General features: G+C 46.7%; 1 protein-coding gene across 1 annotated transcript; it reads right to left on the bottom strand.

The window, feature by feature from the left end:
• Window positions 1-13,758: 13,758 nt before the first annotated feature.
• Window positions 13,759-14,520, bottom strand: LOC311115557 (RING finger protein 228-like; the record flags this gene model as incomplete). The annotated part of the gene is made up of 1 exon (XM_084190708.1): window positions 13,759-14,520. The coding sequence occupies one exon, from the start codon at window positions 14,518-14,520 to the stop codon at window positions 13,759-13,761; it is 762 nt and encodes a 253-aa protein (XP_084046834.1).
• Between the last annotated feature and the right edge of the window lie 365 nt (window positions 14,521-14,885).

Raw genomic sequence — 14,885 nt, forward strand, 5'->3', positions numbered from 1 at the left:
ACCTCCACAACCCTACGCCTTCAGCTAACTTCCCGCCAGAGAGGAGAACGGGGAGCTGCCGACGATGGCGCTTGACCAGTGGGGGAAATTCTGAGTAAAAATGCCCTGTATTCCAATTCGTGGAAGGTTAGCCTTGATATGGTAGTCACTGGACTAGACAGGAACCAGCGTCCCGGGAGGAAAAAAAACACTCCCGCCTCCCGAAGAAAAGAGCCCAAGTTACCTAACCAGGAAAAACTGGAGGTAGACTTCTGAAGAGTGCGGCTATGCGTTGCTTTTTCACCAGTCGAGAGGCATTTGGATACGTGAGGGAATCTGCGATGTCATCAAGAATCATGCAAGTGATGTTGTTGTCGCTGTTGTTGTTGACACACGTTCAGAGTGAGAGAAGATGGTCAAAACCCAGAGGAACAGTTATTAGTTGTGCTGTACTTCTTTCCCGTCAGTGATCCAGGCTCTGTGATTGGTTTAGAGGAGGCAGAACCGGCTCTTCCGCGTGCGTAATGATTGGCTGACGGTGCAGGAAACTTTCTTCCTCCGAGTTGTTGTCAGAGACGTTGCTTGGGACAGGACTGAGGAACGGTCTTCAATCATCTCATCGACAGATGTGACATCACCTCAGATCATAAATTCGATTAAATATACAGATGCGTAGAGTTTTAGATGTTGCCGTATTGATTAATCGCTCAACATACAACAGTGTTTAATTTAAGGTATTTTTTTCCTCGAGCGCATGCACCAATTTGTTCTCACTCCATGGCCTGAAGATAACACAAATTCTGCAAAAGTTTATTGTCGCTTTTAGATTGCGCACTACCAATAGGAGAGCCGTCTGACGGGGACTCGCGCCCCAGCAGGGTACGACGCCAGTAGAGCGGTAAATAACGTCTGCTCTGCTGACAGAGACGTTACAATTGTGTTGTTGGGCATTTATTTATAGTTGTCTTGCAAGTTGAAAAGACACGTATCCCTATAGGCAATTGCACAAGGAAGGGTCATTGCCGTCTCTCTCGCTCTCTTTCTCTCTCTCTCTCTTTCGCAATTAAATTAAATTCAAAGGGCTTTATTGGCATGGGAAACATATGTTTACATTGCCAAAGCAAGTGAAATATAATAAACAAAAGTGAAATAAACAATCAAAAAAGGAACAGTAAACATTACAATCAAAATAGTTTCAAAGGAATAGAGACATTTAAAATGTCATATATTATGGCTATGTACAGTGTTATAACGATGTGCAAATAGTTAAAGTACAAAAGGGAAAATAAATAAACATAAATATGGGTTGTATTTACAATGGTGTATACAGAGAGTTCTTCACTGGTTGCCCTTTTCTTGTGGCAACAGGTCACAAATCTTGCTGCTGTGATGGCACACTGTGGTATTTCACCCAATAGATATGGGAGTTTATCAAAATTGGATTTGTTTTGGAATTCTTTGTGGGTCTGTGTAATCTGAGGAAAATATGTGTCTCTAATATGGTCATACATTTAGTAGGAGGTTAGGAAGTGCAGCTCAGTTTCCACATCATTTTGTGGGCAGTGTGCACATAGCCTGTCTTCTTTTGAAAGTTTGGCTGCTGTGCAGGGCATTGTAGAAGAAGTGAAAGTAGCAATGCTCTTTAGACAAATTCAGACAAAAACCCCTCTTCCCTCCACTGTCCATCTAAAGGAGCTTATTTTCAGTTGGTTAGCTGCATGTTTGCTTTTAGATTTCATTCCTTTAGTCCCAAGAGTATATAGAGTATGATATGATCACTTTTGGATGGTAATGGTATTTGGATGATGTTGGAGTAAGCGTGTAATTTTTTTGTCATACATTAATCCCATGGCCTTGTTTTATTTTTGGCTGATATTTTCAAATTCAATAAGTAACATACACATGCCATTTTAAACCCTACATACACTACATGACCAAATGTACGTGGACACCTGCTCGTCGAACATCTCATTCCAAAATCATGGGCATTAATATGGAGTTGGTCCCCCCTTTGCTGCTATAACAGTCTCCACTCTTCTGGGAAGGCTTTCCACTAGATGTTGGAACATTGCTACAGGGACTTGCTTCCATTCAGCCACAAGAGCATTAGTGAGGTCGGGCACTGATGTTGGGCGATTAGGCCTGGCTTGCAGTCGGCATTCCAATTCATCCCAAAGGTGTTCAATGGGGATGAGGTCAGGGCTCTGTGCAGGCCAGTCAAGTTCTTCCACACCGATCTCATGCTGAAACAGGAAAGAGCCTTCCCCAAACTGTTGCCACAAAGTTGGAAGCACAGAATTGTCTAGAATGTAATTGTATGCTGTAGCGTTAAGATTTCCCTTCACTGGAACTAAGGCGTCTAGCCCAAACCATGAAAAACAGCCCCAGACCATTATTCCTCCTCCACCAAACTTTACAGTTAGCATTATGCATTCGGGCAGGTAGCGTTCTCCTGGCATCTGCCAAACCCAGATTAGTCCGTCAGACTGCCAGAAGGTGAAGTGTGATTCATCACTCCAGAGAACGCACTTTCACTGCTCCAGAGTCCAATGGCGGCGAGCTTTACACCACTCCAGCCGACGCTTGGCATTGCAAATGGTGATCTTAAGCTTGTGTGCGGCTGCTCGGCCATGGAAACCCATTTCATGAAGCTTCCAACAAAAAGTTATTGTGCTGACGTTACTTCAAGAGACAGTTTGGAACTCGCTAGTGAGTGTTGCAACTGAGGACAGAAGATGTTTACACGCTAAACGCTTCAGCACTCAACGGTCCCGTTCTGTGAGCTTGTGTGGCCTACCACTTCGCGGCAGAGGCGTTGTTGCTCCTAGACGTTTCCACTTCACAATAACAGCACTTACAGTTGACCGTGGAAGTTCTAGCGGGGTAGAAATTTGACGAACTGACTTCTTGGAAATGTGGCATCCTATGACGGTGCCACGTTGAAAGTCACTGAGCTCTTCAGTAAGGCCATTCTACTGCCAATGTTATGTCCATGGCGAGTGCATGGCTGTGTGCTCGATTTTATGCTCCTGTCAGCAATGGGTGTGGCTGAAATAGCTGAATCCACTAATTTGAAAGGGTGTACACATACTTTTGTATATATACTGAACAAAAATATAAATGCAACATGGAACAATTTCTAAGATTTTACTGAGTTACAGTTCATATTAGGAAATCAGTCAATTTAAATAAATAAATTAGGCCCTAATCTATGGATTTTACATGACTTGGCAGGGATGCAGCCATGAGTGGGCCAGAGAGGGCATAGGCCCACCCACTTGGCAGCCAGGGCCAGCCAATCAGAATTTGTTTTTTGCAACAGCTCTGGTGGACATTCCTGCAGTCAGCATGCCAATTGCACGCTCCCTCAAAACTTGAGACATCTGTGGCAGTGTGTTGTGTGACAAAACTGCACATTTTAAAGTGGCCTTTTATTGTCCCCGCACAAGGTGCACCTGTGTAATGATCATACTGTTTAATCAACTTCTTGATATGCTACACCTGTCAAAGGAGGAATGCTCACTAACAGGGATATAAACAAATTTGTGCACAAAATTTGAGAGAAATAAGCTTTTTGTGCATATGGAAAATGTCTGGGATTTTGTTATTTCAGCTCATGAAACATGGGACCAACACTTTACATACACTGTTGCATTTAAATTTTTGTTCAGTATATAAAGTGTAAGTACCCTCTTCATCGATTTGGTGAATAATGTAGGCCTATAATTTATTGTTTTGTAAGCATTTTCTTTTCTTTGTGTGTCGTCCCAAACACCACCCACCCAGGTGCCGAGGTGCGCTAGAACCGTATTAGCTCGCCCACCATGGCAAGAGGTGAAACGTTGACGCGGGACCTGAGGGCATAATGCACATTTACAGGCTAAATGGACATTTAAATATTGACACTGTTATTAAGGCCTCCGTGATATTTAGAATATGCATATGTAGCCTACATAATACCAATAACACATAGGCCTATGCTTGCTGCTAGTGCCAGTAGCCTTGCTAATAGCAACTACAGAAGAGGTTTGACCAAATTGATGTTGAAGACGTGCTACTCCCTCTCCGGATTTTGGAAATGTGTATTTACCGTTTTGAGGATTGTTTCATTTTTTCTAATGACAAAAGGTTATTCTGAAACGTGTGCCCTTGTAAGGGTATTTGAACGAATTAATGCTCCACATGACGCACTTGAAGACAACAGCCACTAGTTGGAAGGCACCAGACGCACCTGATGTTCCAATTCTTTTGTCTTTACCTCCACCTCTCCAACCCCGTGAGGTCACCTAGGAGAAAAGAGAGCACAGCGGGGAGATCGAACGTAAGCACTATCATAGTTCTCTTATTTACGCAGAAAATATGTATCCCACTGGCTTTAGATTTACTCAATTAACATTAGCCTATTTTGTACCCTTGAAAAGACAACTTAAATGTTGTCTTTCTGTTAGAACGCGCGTGGACAATAGCTGCGCGCGGTGTAGAAAATACATTTAAATAGCCTATTTGAACACGGGAAATTGTCAAATATGGATGACAAAAAATATTAATAGTCATTGATGTATTGCTTTTATATTTCCATAAAAAGCCTATTTATTTAATCTACCATTTTTACAGATCAATTCGATGGTATTAAAATGTATATTGGCACATGTCAATATGAAGTTGCTGGTGAGAACATACTTGTAAAGAATATAATGATCACATTGATGATGTCGTTTATGGAAGGCTTTGACGGGCTACTCTATTATGACAATTTTCCTAAATATAAATATTTTAGTTTAAGAACATCAAAAGTAATATTACCAATACCCCAGATACTCAGTTTGGCCTACCTTTTAGTGAAATTACAGGATTTTTTACTTTACACCTAATACTGTCATCCCTCTTGGACATTCTGGCAAAACATTTATCTTAAAATTCCTAACGTGGCGATTTCGGGGGTCATTGAACTTATTGAAACTGGATATTGTACCCTAAAAGAACTGATAGAACGAAGGAAAACAGAGAGCGATGATGCATACCTCAACCTTCTTGAAAGCAACACAGAATCTCCGTGTCTAATCCATTACCGGGGATGAAATTCAAAGTCAGAAATTTTCGCTTGATGAGAACTAAATTAGTTGCATCACAGAAAAAAAACAACGAATTAAAATAATGCATATAGGCTAACTAGAAGACTGACCTCCGAGATTGTTTAATACAAAGTTATATAAAAACATGCCAAACGATGTCTCTAAATGTTTTACAGTGTTTATCATGATATAAATGTTTAAATGAAATATAAAGTAGTACCATATTATGAGATATCACGTAATTGGTTTGCAATGATGCTAAATGTTGGAATTTGGGGATGTTGTTGTAATTATGTTCAACCAGGGCGATGTATAGGCTATATTGATAGCTATTTATGGTTCAGTGTTCAACCATTTAACACATAAGGATCATGTTAGAAGAATTCAATGAGTGAAAACATGTGTTTTCCCTGACAAGTGGAGACATGGGAAAGCAAATTATGTTTAATCAAACAGAAAAATGTGAGGGATGAATGGATAGTTGGTTGGTAAGAGAGGGAGTTTTTTTTTAGCAATGACAAAACTTTTGAGATGTTATCATCACATGCTGTAAAACAGGGGTGTCAAACTTCTGAATCAGGGCCTCATATACTAGCAGATTTTCATCCTTGCATAAAGGCCTAGACAATTCAATTGACCTGAGAAAATGATGGAAAGAATAAGAAGGAAAACAAGGGAAGGGGAGAATGAATGAATAAAGAGAAGCTCAGCTAACTCCCTCTTCCCCTGATCCTCCAGGTCACTCAAACCACGGTGGTTACAAGCCATGTGGATTGCCTGGTGGTGGAAGATATTACGTGTCACGATATCATGTGGAATGAAATGTTTTGTCATTTAGCAGACGCTCTTATCCAGAGCGACTTACAGTTAGTGAGTGCATACATCATTTTTTTCATACTGGCCCCCGGTGGGAATCGAAACCCACAACCCTGCCGTTGCAAACGTCATGCTCTACCAACTGAGCTACATCCCTGCCGGCCATTCCCTCCCCTACCCTGGACGACGCTGGGCCAATTGTGCCCCATGGGTCTCCCGGTCGCGGCCGGCTATGACAGAGCCTGGATTTTTTTGGTTCCAGGTAAAACCCTTTTGGGTTCCATGTAGAACCCTTTCCACAGAGGGCTCTACATGGAACCAATGACTGGAACCCAATATGGTTCTACCTGGAAGCAAAAAAGGTTCTCCTATGAGTCCAGCCGAAAACCCCCTTTTGGAACCCTTTTTTTCTAGTCTAGTAGTCTATGTTGTGTCTACCACCAGAGGGTGTCTGTTAGTCCAGACAGACGGGTTGCCTCCGACAATGTAACCAATGTTCCAGCGTGCTGTTGCCCTAGGTCTGGGATTTCCGAGACTAGGCGTCTGTGGGAAAGTGAGTTACTGAACTTGTGGATACCATTTTTATGTCACTGCGTGCAGTTTGAAGGAAGTTGCTAACTAGCGCCAGCACAATTTCTAACTGGCGTCAGCGCAATGACAAGAATTCTATGGGTATCTGCTAGCATATTAGCAGATACCCATAGACTTCCAGTCATTGTGCTAACGCTAGTTAGCATTGGCTCACAAAACTATCTCTAACTTCCTTCATACTGGGCACAGAGACATACAAATGGTATCCACAAGTTCATCTGACTCTGGGGAAGTAAATAACGGGCCCCATTGCCAAAATCCCCAAGTATCCCTTTAAGTATTCTCTACTGATATGCCCATCATCAATATGTCTAATTTCAAAGTTTTAAGAGAAATAATCATTGTGTCACGACTTCCGCGGAGGCTGCCTCCCCTCCTTGTTCGGGCAGGTTTCGGCGTTCGGCGTCACCGGCTTACTAGCTACTGCCGATCCATTTATCATCACTCCATTTGTCTTGTCTTCAATCACACACACCTGTTCCTTATTCCCTCATTAGTCATGGTATAAGTGTTCCCTCTGCTTCCTTGTCTGTGTGGGGGATTGTTTGTTTGTGGAGGTTAGTGAAGCTGCTGTATTGTGTATCGACTGGAGTATTTTTCCAGTGTGCCTTGTATTTTCCAGTGCGCCTGTTTTGTGCCCTGGAGTGTGTTTGACGCATTTCTTCATAAATCTGTATTTTGCGGATTAAAGCCTGTTATTCTGTGATTTATCCTCCTGCGCCTGAATCCTTCATCACCACCTCATCACACAATCACCCACCTTGACAGCACCTGGTATTCCCAGGAGGACTCCCATCCAAGTACTAACCAGGCCCAACCCTGCTTAGCTTCCGAGATCAGACAAGATCGGGCAAATTCAGGCTGGTATGGCCGTAAGCCCTGGAGTGGGCCAACACGGTGTGGAACGAAGGAGGAGCTGCGTTGGAGAACTACGGGGAGTTCGCTCACCTCTTCCGGGCGGTCTTCGATCACCCGCCCGAGGGTCGAGAGGTGGGCGAGCGGCTGGTCCACCTGAGGCAGGGGACGGGGAGGTAGGTGTCTAGGTGTTTTCGTTGGTGCAACCACGGTGGAAAGTCCAGACAGTACCTCCACCATGCGCGTTCCCCCTGAATACCTCGATCTGGCGCAAGCATTCTCTAAAACGCAGGCGACTAAATTACCACCTCATCGGGCGGGGGATTGCGCGATAAACCTCAGAGTAGACGCTGTACCTCCCAGGAGTCATATATACCCCCTGTCACAGGCTGAAACGGTGGCTATGGAAACATATGTCACTGAGTCCCTACGCCAGGGGTATATACGTCCCTCCACTTCACCCCCCTCCTCGAGTTTCTTCTTTGTGAAGAAGAAGGACGGAGGTCTGCGCCCGTGCATTGATTATCGACCACTGAACAGGGAGACAATAAGACTTAGTTATCCTCTCCCCCTCATTCCTTCAGTGATTGAATCAATGCATGGGGCGTGCTTCTTCACCAAATTAGATCTCAGGAGTGCGTACAACCTGGTGCGTATCCTAGAGGGAGATGAGTGGAAGACAGCATTCAGCACAACCATGGGGCATTATGAATACCTGGTGATGCCCTATTGTTTGATGAATGCTCCCTCAGTTTTCCCGTCCTTTGTGAACGAGGTGTTTCGGGACATGCTTGGTCGCGGTGTAGTGGTCTACATCGATGACATCCTGGTGTATTCCGCTACGCGCGCCGAGCATGTGTCCCTGGTTCGCAAGGTGCTGGCCCGACTGTTGGAAAATTACCTTTATGCTAAGGCAGAGAAGTGTATGTTTTTCCAGCAGTCTGTCTCCTTCCTTCGATACCGCATTTCCACCTCAGGTGTGGAGACGGAGGGAGATCGCATTTCAGCCGTGCGTAATTGGCCGACTCCAACCACGGTTAAGGAGATGCAGTGCTTCCTTGGCTTTGCCAACTACCATCAGAGGTTTATCCGGGGCTTTGGCAAGGTCGCAGCTCCCATATCCTACCTGTTGAAGGGTGGGCCGTCCCGGCTCCGCTGGTTTGCTGAGGCTGACCTGGCCTTCAGCAAACTGCGGGATCTGTTCACCTCAGCCCCAGTACTGGCCCACCCCGATTCATCCCTACCGTTCGTAGTGGAGGTGGATGCGTCTGAGGTTGGGATAGGAGCTGTCTTGTCTCAACGCTCGGGTACGCCACCCAAGCTCCGCCCTTGTGCGTTCTTCTCGAAGAAGCTCAGCCCGGCGGAGCAGAAGTACGGCGTTGGTGATTGGGAGCTGTTGGCTGTTGTCCGAGCCTTGACCGTGTGGAGGCATTGGCTTGAGGGGGCAAAACACCCTTTCCTTGTCTGGACGGACCACCGTAACCTGGAGTACATCCGGACAGCGAGGAGGCTGAATCCTCGCCAGGCCAGGTGGGCCCTATTCTTCACCTGGTTTGATTTCACTCTATCATACATCCCGGGTACGAAGAACGTGAAGGCAGACGCGCTGTCCCGGCTGTATGACACAGAGGAGAGGCCCAGCGACAACACTCCCATACTGTCGGCCTCCTGCATTGTGGCGCAGGTAGTGTGGGCGATGGACGCAGATATAGAGCAGGCGTTCTCCGCACAGATCCCTCTCCACCTCAGTGTCCAGATGGGCTACAGTACGTGCCTGCTCTTATCTGTGATCGTCTGATCTACTGGGCACACACGTCACCCTCCTCTGGTCACCCAGGTACAGTGCGCTGCCTGACCGGAAAATACTGGTGGCCTACCTTGGCTAAGGACGTGAGGGTGTATGTCTCCTCCTGCTCAGTGTGCGCCCAGAGTAAGGCACCTAGGCACCTCCCAGCTGGTAAGTTACAACCTTTACCAGTTCCACAACGACCATGGTCTCACCTAAGTGTTGATTTTCTAACTGATCTTCCCCTCTCCCAAGGTAACACCACCATCCTGGGCATTGTGGACCGCTTTTCTAAAGCCTGCTGCCTCCTTCCTCTGCCCGGTCTCCCCACGGCTCTGCAAACTGAGGAGGCCCTGTTTACACACGTCTTCCGGCACTACGGGGTACCAGAGGATATAGTGTATGACCGAGGTCCCCAGTTCACGTCCAAGGTCTGGAAGGCGTTTATGGAACGTCTGGGGGTCTCGGTCAGCCTGACCTCTGGGTTCCACACTGAGAGTAATGGGCAGGTGGAACGGGTAAATCAGGATGTGGGTAGGTTCCTGCGGTCCTACTGGACCGGCCGGGGGAGTGGTTGGTGTTCTTGCCATGGGCATATTCTGCCCAGAACTCTCTCTGCCACTCCTCCACTAACCTAATGCCTTTCCAGTGGATTCTAGGTTACCAACCGGTTCTGGCACCGTGGCACCAGAGCCAGACCGAGGCTCCTGCGGTGGATGACTGATTTCGGCGCGCGGAGGAGACGTGGGATGCTGCCCACATTCACCTCCAACGCGCTGTGCGTCGTCAGAAGGCCAATGCTGACCGCCACCGCAGTCTTTGTACCGTGGGATCGGGTCTGGCTCTCGAGCCGGAATCTGCCCCTCCGCCTGCCCTGCTGGAAGCTGAGCCCGCTGTTTGTGGGGCCGTTTAAAGTCCTGAGGAGAGTCAACGAGGTCACTTATAGGTTATTACTCCCCCCTGATTACCGTATTAACCCCTCATTTCATGTGTCTCTCCTCAGGCCGGTGGTAGCTGGTCCGCTCCAGGAGGCTGAGGAGCGGGAGGTCCCTCCACCTCCTCTGGACATCGAGGGGGCCCCGGCGTACTCTGTCCGGTCCATCCTGGACTCGAGGCATCGGGTGGGGGGCCTTCAGTACATCGTGGAGTGGGAGGGGTACGGTCCGGAGGAACGGTGCTGGGTCCCGGTGAGGGATATCCTCGATCCCTCCATGTTACAGGATTTCCACCGTCGCCATCCGGCTCGCCCTGCTCCGCGTCCTCCTGGGGTCGGCGCTCGGCAACACCGGCTTACTAGCTACTGCCGATCCATTTATCATCACTCCATTTGTCTTGTCTTCAATCACACACCTGGTCCTTATTCCCTCATTAGTCATGGTATAAGTATTCCCTCTGCTTCCTTGTCTGTGTGGGGGATTGTTTGTTTGTGGAGGTTAGTGAAGCTCGGTGGAGCTTGTGTATTGTGTATCGACGGGAGTATTTTTCCCGTGTGCCTTGTATTTTCCAGTGCGCCTGTTTTGTGTATTTGTGTATTTGACGCATTTCTGGGTAAACCTGTATTTTGTGGATTAAAGCCTGTTATTCTGTGATTTACCCTCCTGCGCCTGACTCCTTCATCACACATTGCACATAAACATTGTAATGTATTCTTTATTACTGAACTGTGTTAAATAGCACATACGTAACATTTATCTGTGCAAATACATTTTAGTACCTTAACAACAATTAAATTCATAATTAATACAATAATAGACAATATACAGTATATATATTACTTGTGTCAAATAAGAGGGTGAAAGTGCATCTTCTAAAGGTTATACTGACAGTCTGACAGGGGAGTGACAGGTTGATTGAAGCAGGAGTGGCCATCTTTAGAGGCCAGGTCCATAATCATGTTTGATGGTGAGGCCATGTTAAAGTGAATGTGTTAGGGCAGTAAGTGCTCGGATATAACTCTCTGTATATCCCAGCCTTCTCTAATGTGCATATTTTTATGTGAATCCTAAAAGACATGCGTCTGTAGGAAGAGGGCCCATGAGGTAGGAGACAACCGTGTCTGTTCTACACAGAGCACAAACAGTATAAATCTACCTCTGCTTTGCTTTATCTTGGCCAGGTCGCAGTTGTAAATGAGAACTTGTTCTCAACTGGCTTACCTGGTTAAATAAAGGTGAAATAAAAATAAATAAAAAAACAGTATACAGTAAATACAAAATTAAAAAGCTTCAGGACTGTATAAATCTAAGCCTTGTGGTCTTCAGTAGTACTGTTGGGATTATTTTTCCTTCTATGGTAGTTAAGTGATTGATTAATATCATTGATTGGACAGAGAGTCCACTCATCATGATGTGCCGCTCTGAATCAGTCCGTCCCTGGTTATAGGGGAACCAGTGCAGCACTGTATACTTCAAGACTGTGATTTCAATACCCCTGCCATATTGACTAATATTGACAAATCCAGTCTCTCAGTTCCATAGGCATTGCAAAAACTGTGCCTCAGACATTGAGGACCCTTTTCCATCCTCACGGCAATTCTCTCAATATGCCCCCTGATGATCACCGACCATACAGGTAACAGACTAGAGGTATCTGTTTTCTTTGGAAGCCTGTCAAGCACATGGCAATTAAAGATGCACTCCAGAGCTTTTCTATATTTCTGCCCTGCTAGAGCTGCCCCGGTCAACTGTAAGTGCTGTTATTGTGAAGTGGAAACGTCTAGGCGCAACAACGGCTCAGCCGCGAAGTGGTAGGCCACACAAGCTCACAGAACGGGACAGGCGAGTGCTGAAGTGCCTAGCACGTAAAAACCGTCTGTCCTCGGTTGCAACACTCACTACCAAGTTCCAAACTTCCTCTGGAAGCAACGTCAGTACAAGAACTGTTTGTCGAGAGCTTCATGAAATGGGTTTCCATGGCCGAGCAGCCGCACACAAGCCTAAGATCACCATGCGCAATGCAAGTGTCGGCTGGAGTGGTGTAAAGCTCGCTGCCATTGGACTCTGGAGCAGTGGAAACGCGTTCTCTGGAGTGATGAATTAGGCTTCACCATCTGGCAGTCCGACGGACAAATCTGGGTTTGGCGGATGCCAGGAGAACGCTACCTGCCCCAATGCATAGTGCCAACTATAAAGTTTGGTGGAAAGGGGAATAATGGTCTAGGGCTGGTTTTCATGGTTCGGGCTAGGCCCCTTAGTTCCAGTGAATGTCAAGAGTTGCTGTAGGTAGGTGTGGTGTGGAATCAGGCGCAGGACGCAGAAGTATATCCAAACAAAGTCTTTAGTAGAATCAACACAAAATAATCCAAGAACAGCCCGGAGGCGAGAAAAGCGAGCACAGGCGTAACCAAACGGGCGCACTAAACATGTGCGTAAATCTCTCCTAAAAACAACAAGGAGGCAAACTACTAAATAGCGCACCAAAATAGGTAGCGCAGCAACACGACAAGGAAACAATTACACACAACACCTAACTAACAACAAGGAACTAAATAGGGTGCTTAATGAGACATAACACAAAACAGGTGTGACAAACAGACAAAACCAATCAAACAAGAAACATAGAACGGTGGCAGCTAGTACTCCGGAGACGACGACCGCCGAAACCTGCCCGAACAAGGAGGAGGGGCCGCCTCGGCCGAAACCGTGACAGTGAAGGGAAATCTTAACGCTACAGCATACAATTACATTCTAGACGATTCTGTGCTTCCAACTTTGTGGCAACAGTTTGGGGAAGGCCCTTTACTGTTTCAGCATGACAATGCCCCTGTGCACAAAGCGAGGTCCATACAGAAATGGTTTATCGAGATCGGTGTGGAAGAACTTGACTGGCCTGCATAGAGCCCTGACCTCAACCCCATCTAACACCTTTGGGATGAATTGGAACACCGACTGCGAGCCAGGCCTAATCGCCCAACATTAGTGTCCGACCTCACTAATGCTTTTGTGGCTGAATGGAAGAAAGTCCCCGCAGCAATGTTCCAACATCTAGTGGAAAGCCTTCCCAGAAGAGTGGAGGCTGTTATAGCAGCAAAGGGGGGACCAACTCCATAGTAATGCCCATGATTTTGGAATAGGATGGTCGACGAGCAGGTGCCACATACCTTTGACCATGTAGTGTATATTAATGACTTCTCAAATAACAGTGGGCCTGTTATAGCCGTGATACAAAATCTCAAACCTTTGCATGTGGAATTGTATAGCCCACAATACAATAACAAAGACAGGTGCGTCTTTGAGATGCAAGGGAGGGAGGACAGGTTTTGATACAGTGAGAGGCATAGTGGGTAATAGTGGTATACTTTTCAGGAAACTGGTATCAAACCCTGGTCCTCAACTCTGTGCATTCAACCAGGCTAGTCTGGGAGCGACAGGCAGTTAATCTAGGTCTCAAGGTTACCCATCATCATATGAGCCTACCACAAGTGCATGTATTAATGTATCAATGGTAGGCTACTGTAGGCTTACTGCTCAATGAGCAGGTGAAGGTCTTTATATGGTGTTTGCTATATCCTACTGTTAAAAGGCCGTTCTGGACAATGTTTATTTCTAAAAAAGTAAAGATATGGTGGGAGGGACATTATGCTAGTATACAGCAGTATATACATAATCACACACACACATCACATTATCATCATGATTATCACCATCTTCATCTTCATCATCAGGCGTTCCGCCTATTCGTTCCAGATGAGCGGCCTGTCTCGTGATCGGGTCTATATTTTAACCAGCAGATCAGCCACGTGACGACCACCGAGAACATGGCTAGGATGCTGGCCACCGACAGGCAGATGGGTCCCGCGGGCGAGGGCGGGCTGCTGTGACTGTGAACGAAGATCAGGCCCATGAAGAGCAGAACCAGCATGGACAGAAAGCAGAAGATCGCGCACACACAGCCCGTAGTCAGGGCAACCCGCTTGCAGCTCTGACAGCTGTCATAGCGCACGGAGTCCTGTGAGAGTGTAGTGGCAGTGGACAAGGTAGTGGAGGGGGTAGCTTGGCTCGTGGACGCCCCCGATGTCTCCTCGCGCCTGAGGGCGACGAGTGCGGGGTGCAACGGGGGAGGGTACAGGGGCAAAGCATCCTGAGGCAGAGGGTCAGAGTCAATGTACATGGGGAAATCCTCCGTTACCTTGGTATTATTGGGCAGGTTTTGTACACGATAGTCCGGCACGGGCGTCTTGTGGCGACATATAGGGCAGCTGATGCGCCATGGACGCTCCTCGCGGAGATGGAGAGTGTTCAGGCACTCCTCGCAAAATGTGTGCAAGCATTCTAAAATCTTGGGTGCGCGACGGTCAAGGTCGAAATAATTGTAACAGATTTTGCATTCATACTCCTCGTACGGGAATGCTATATCCAGAACGCCCGGGGGTTCCACTCCACTGGATGCGGAATCTACCTCTGCCATGTCATCTTTCGCCATTCACATTCTCTACTAACACAAAGGAGCCGACAGGCAGAGATGCTGATGACGGTGTTCGTCTATCCACCGTTCATAAAAGCGCCATCATCTCTCTGATTAATTGTATAGCCTACTTTAAATTGTTTATATATTTGTGTAATCCCCACGACGTCAAAAAATGAAAATCCAGGCGTCTCCCCTCATCATCAGTGTTCAGGTCCGCTGGTTAAATATTAAATGGGTCTCATTTTACGCTTTGGGTGTGGGAATCCGTGATGTAATGCGTGACGACTCTTCGGTGCGAGGGTTGGTTAATCCACGGGAGTGATCTGTGCTCAGCCCGCAGAGAGAAGAGACAGTGAGGCGGCGATCGACACACAGTTGAT

Source organism: Coregonus lavaretus (genome assembly GCF_964263955.1).
Source record: "Coregonus lavaretus genome assembly, contig: HAP1_SCAFFOLD_2605, whole genome shotgun sequence".
Taxonomy (NCBI): Eukaryota; Metazoa; Chordata; class Actinopteri; order Salmoniformes; family Salmonidae; genus Coregonus; species Coregonus lavaretus.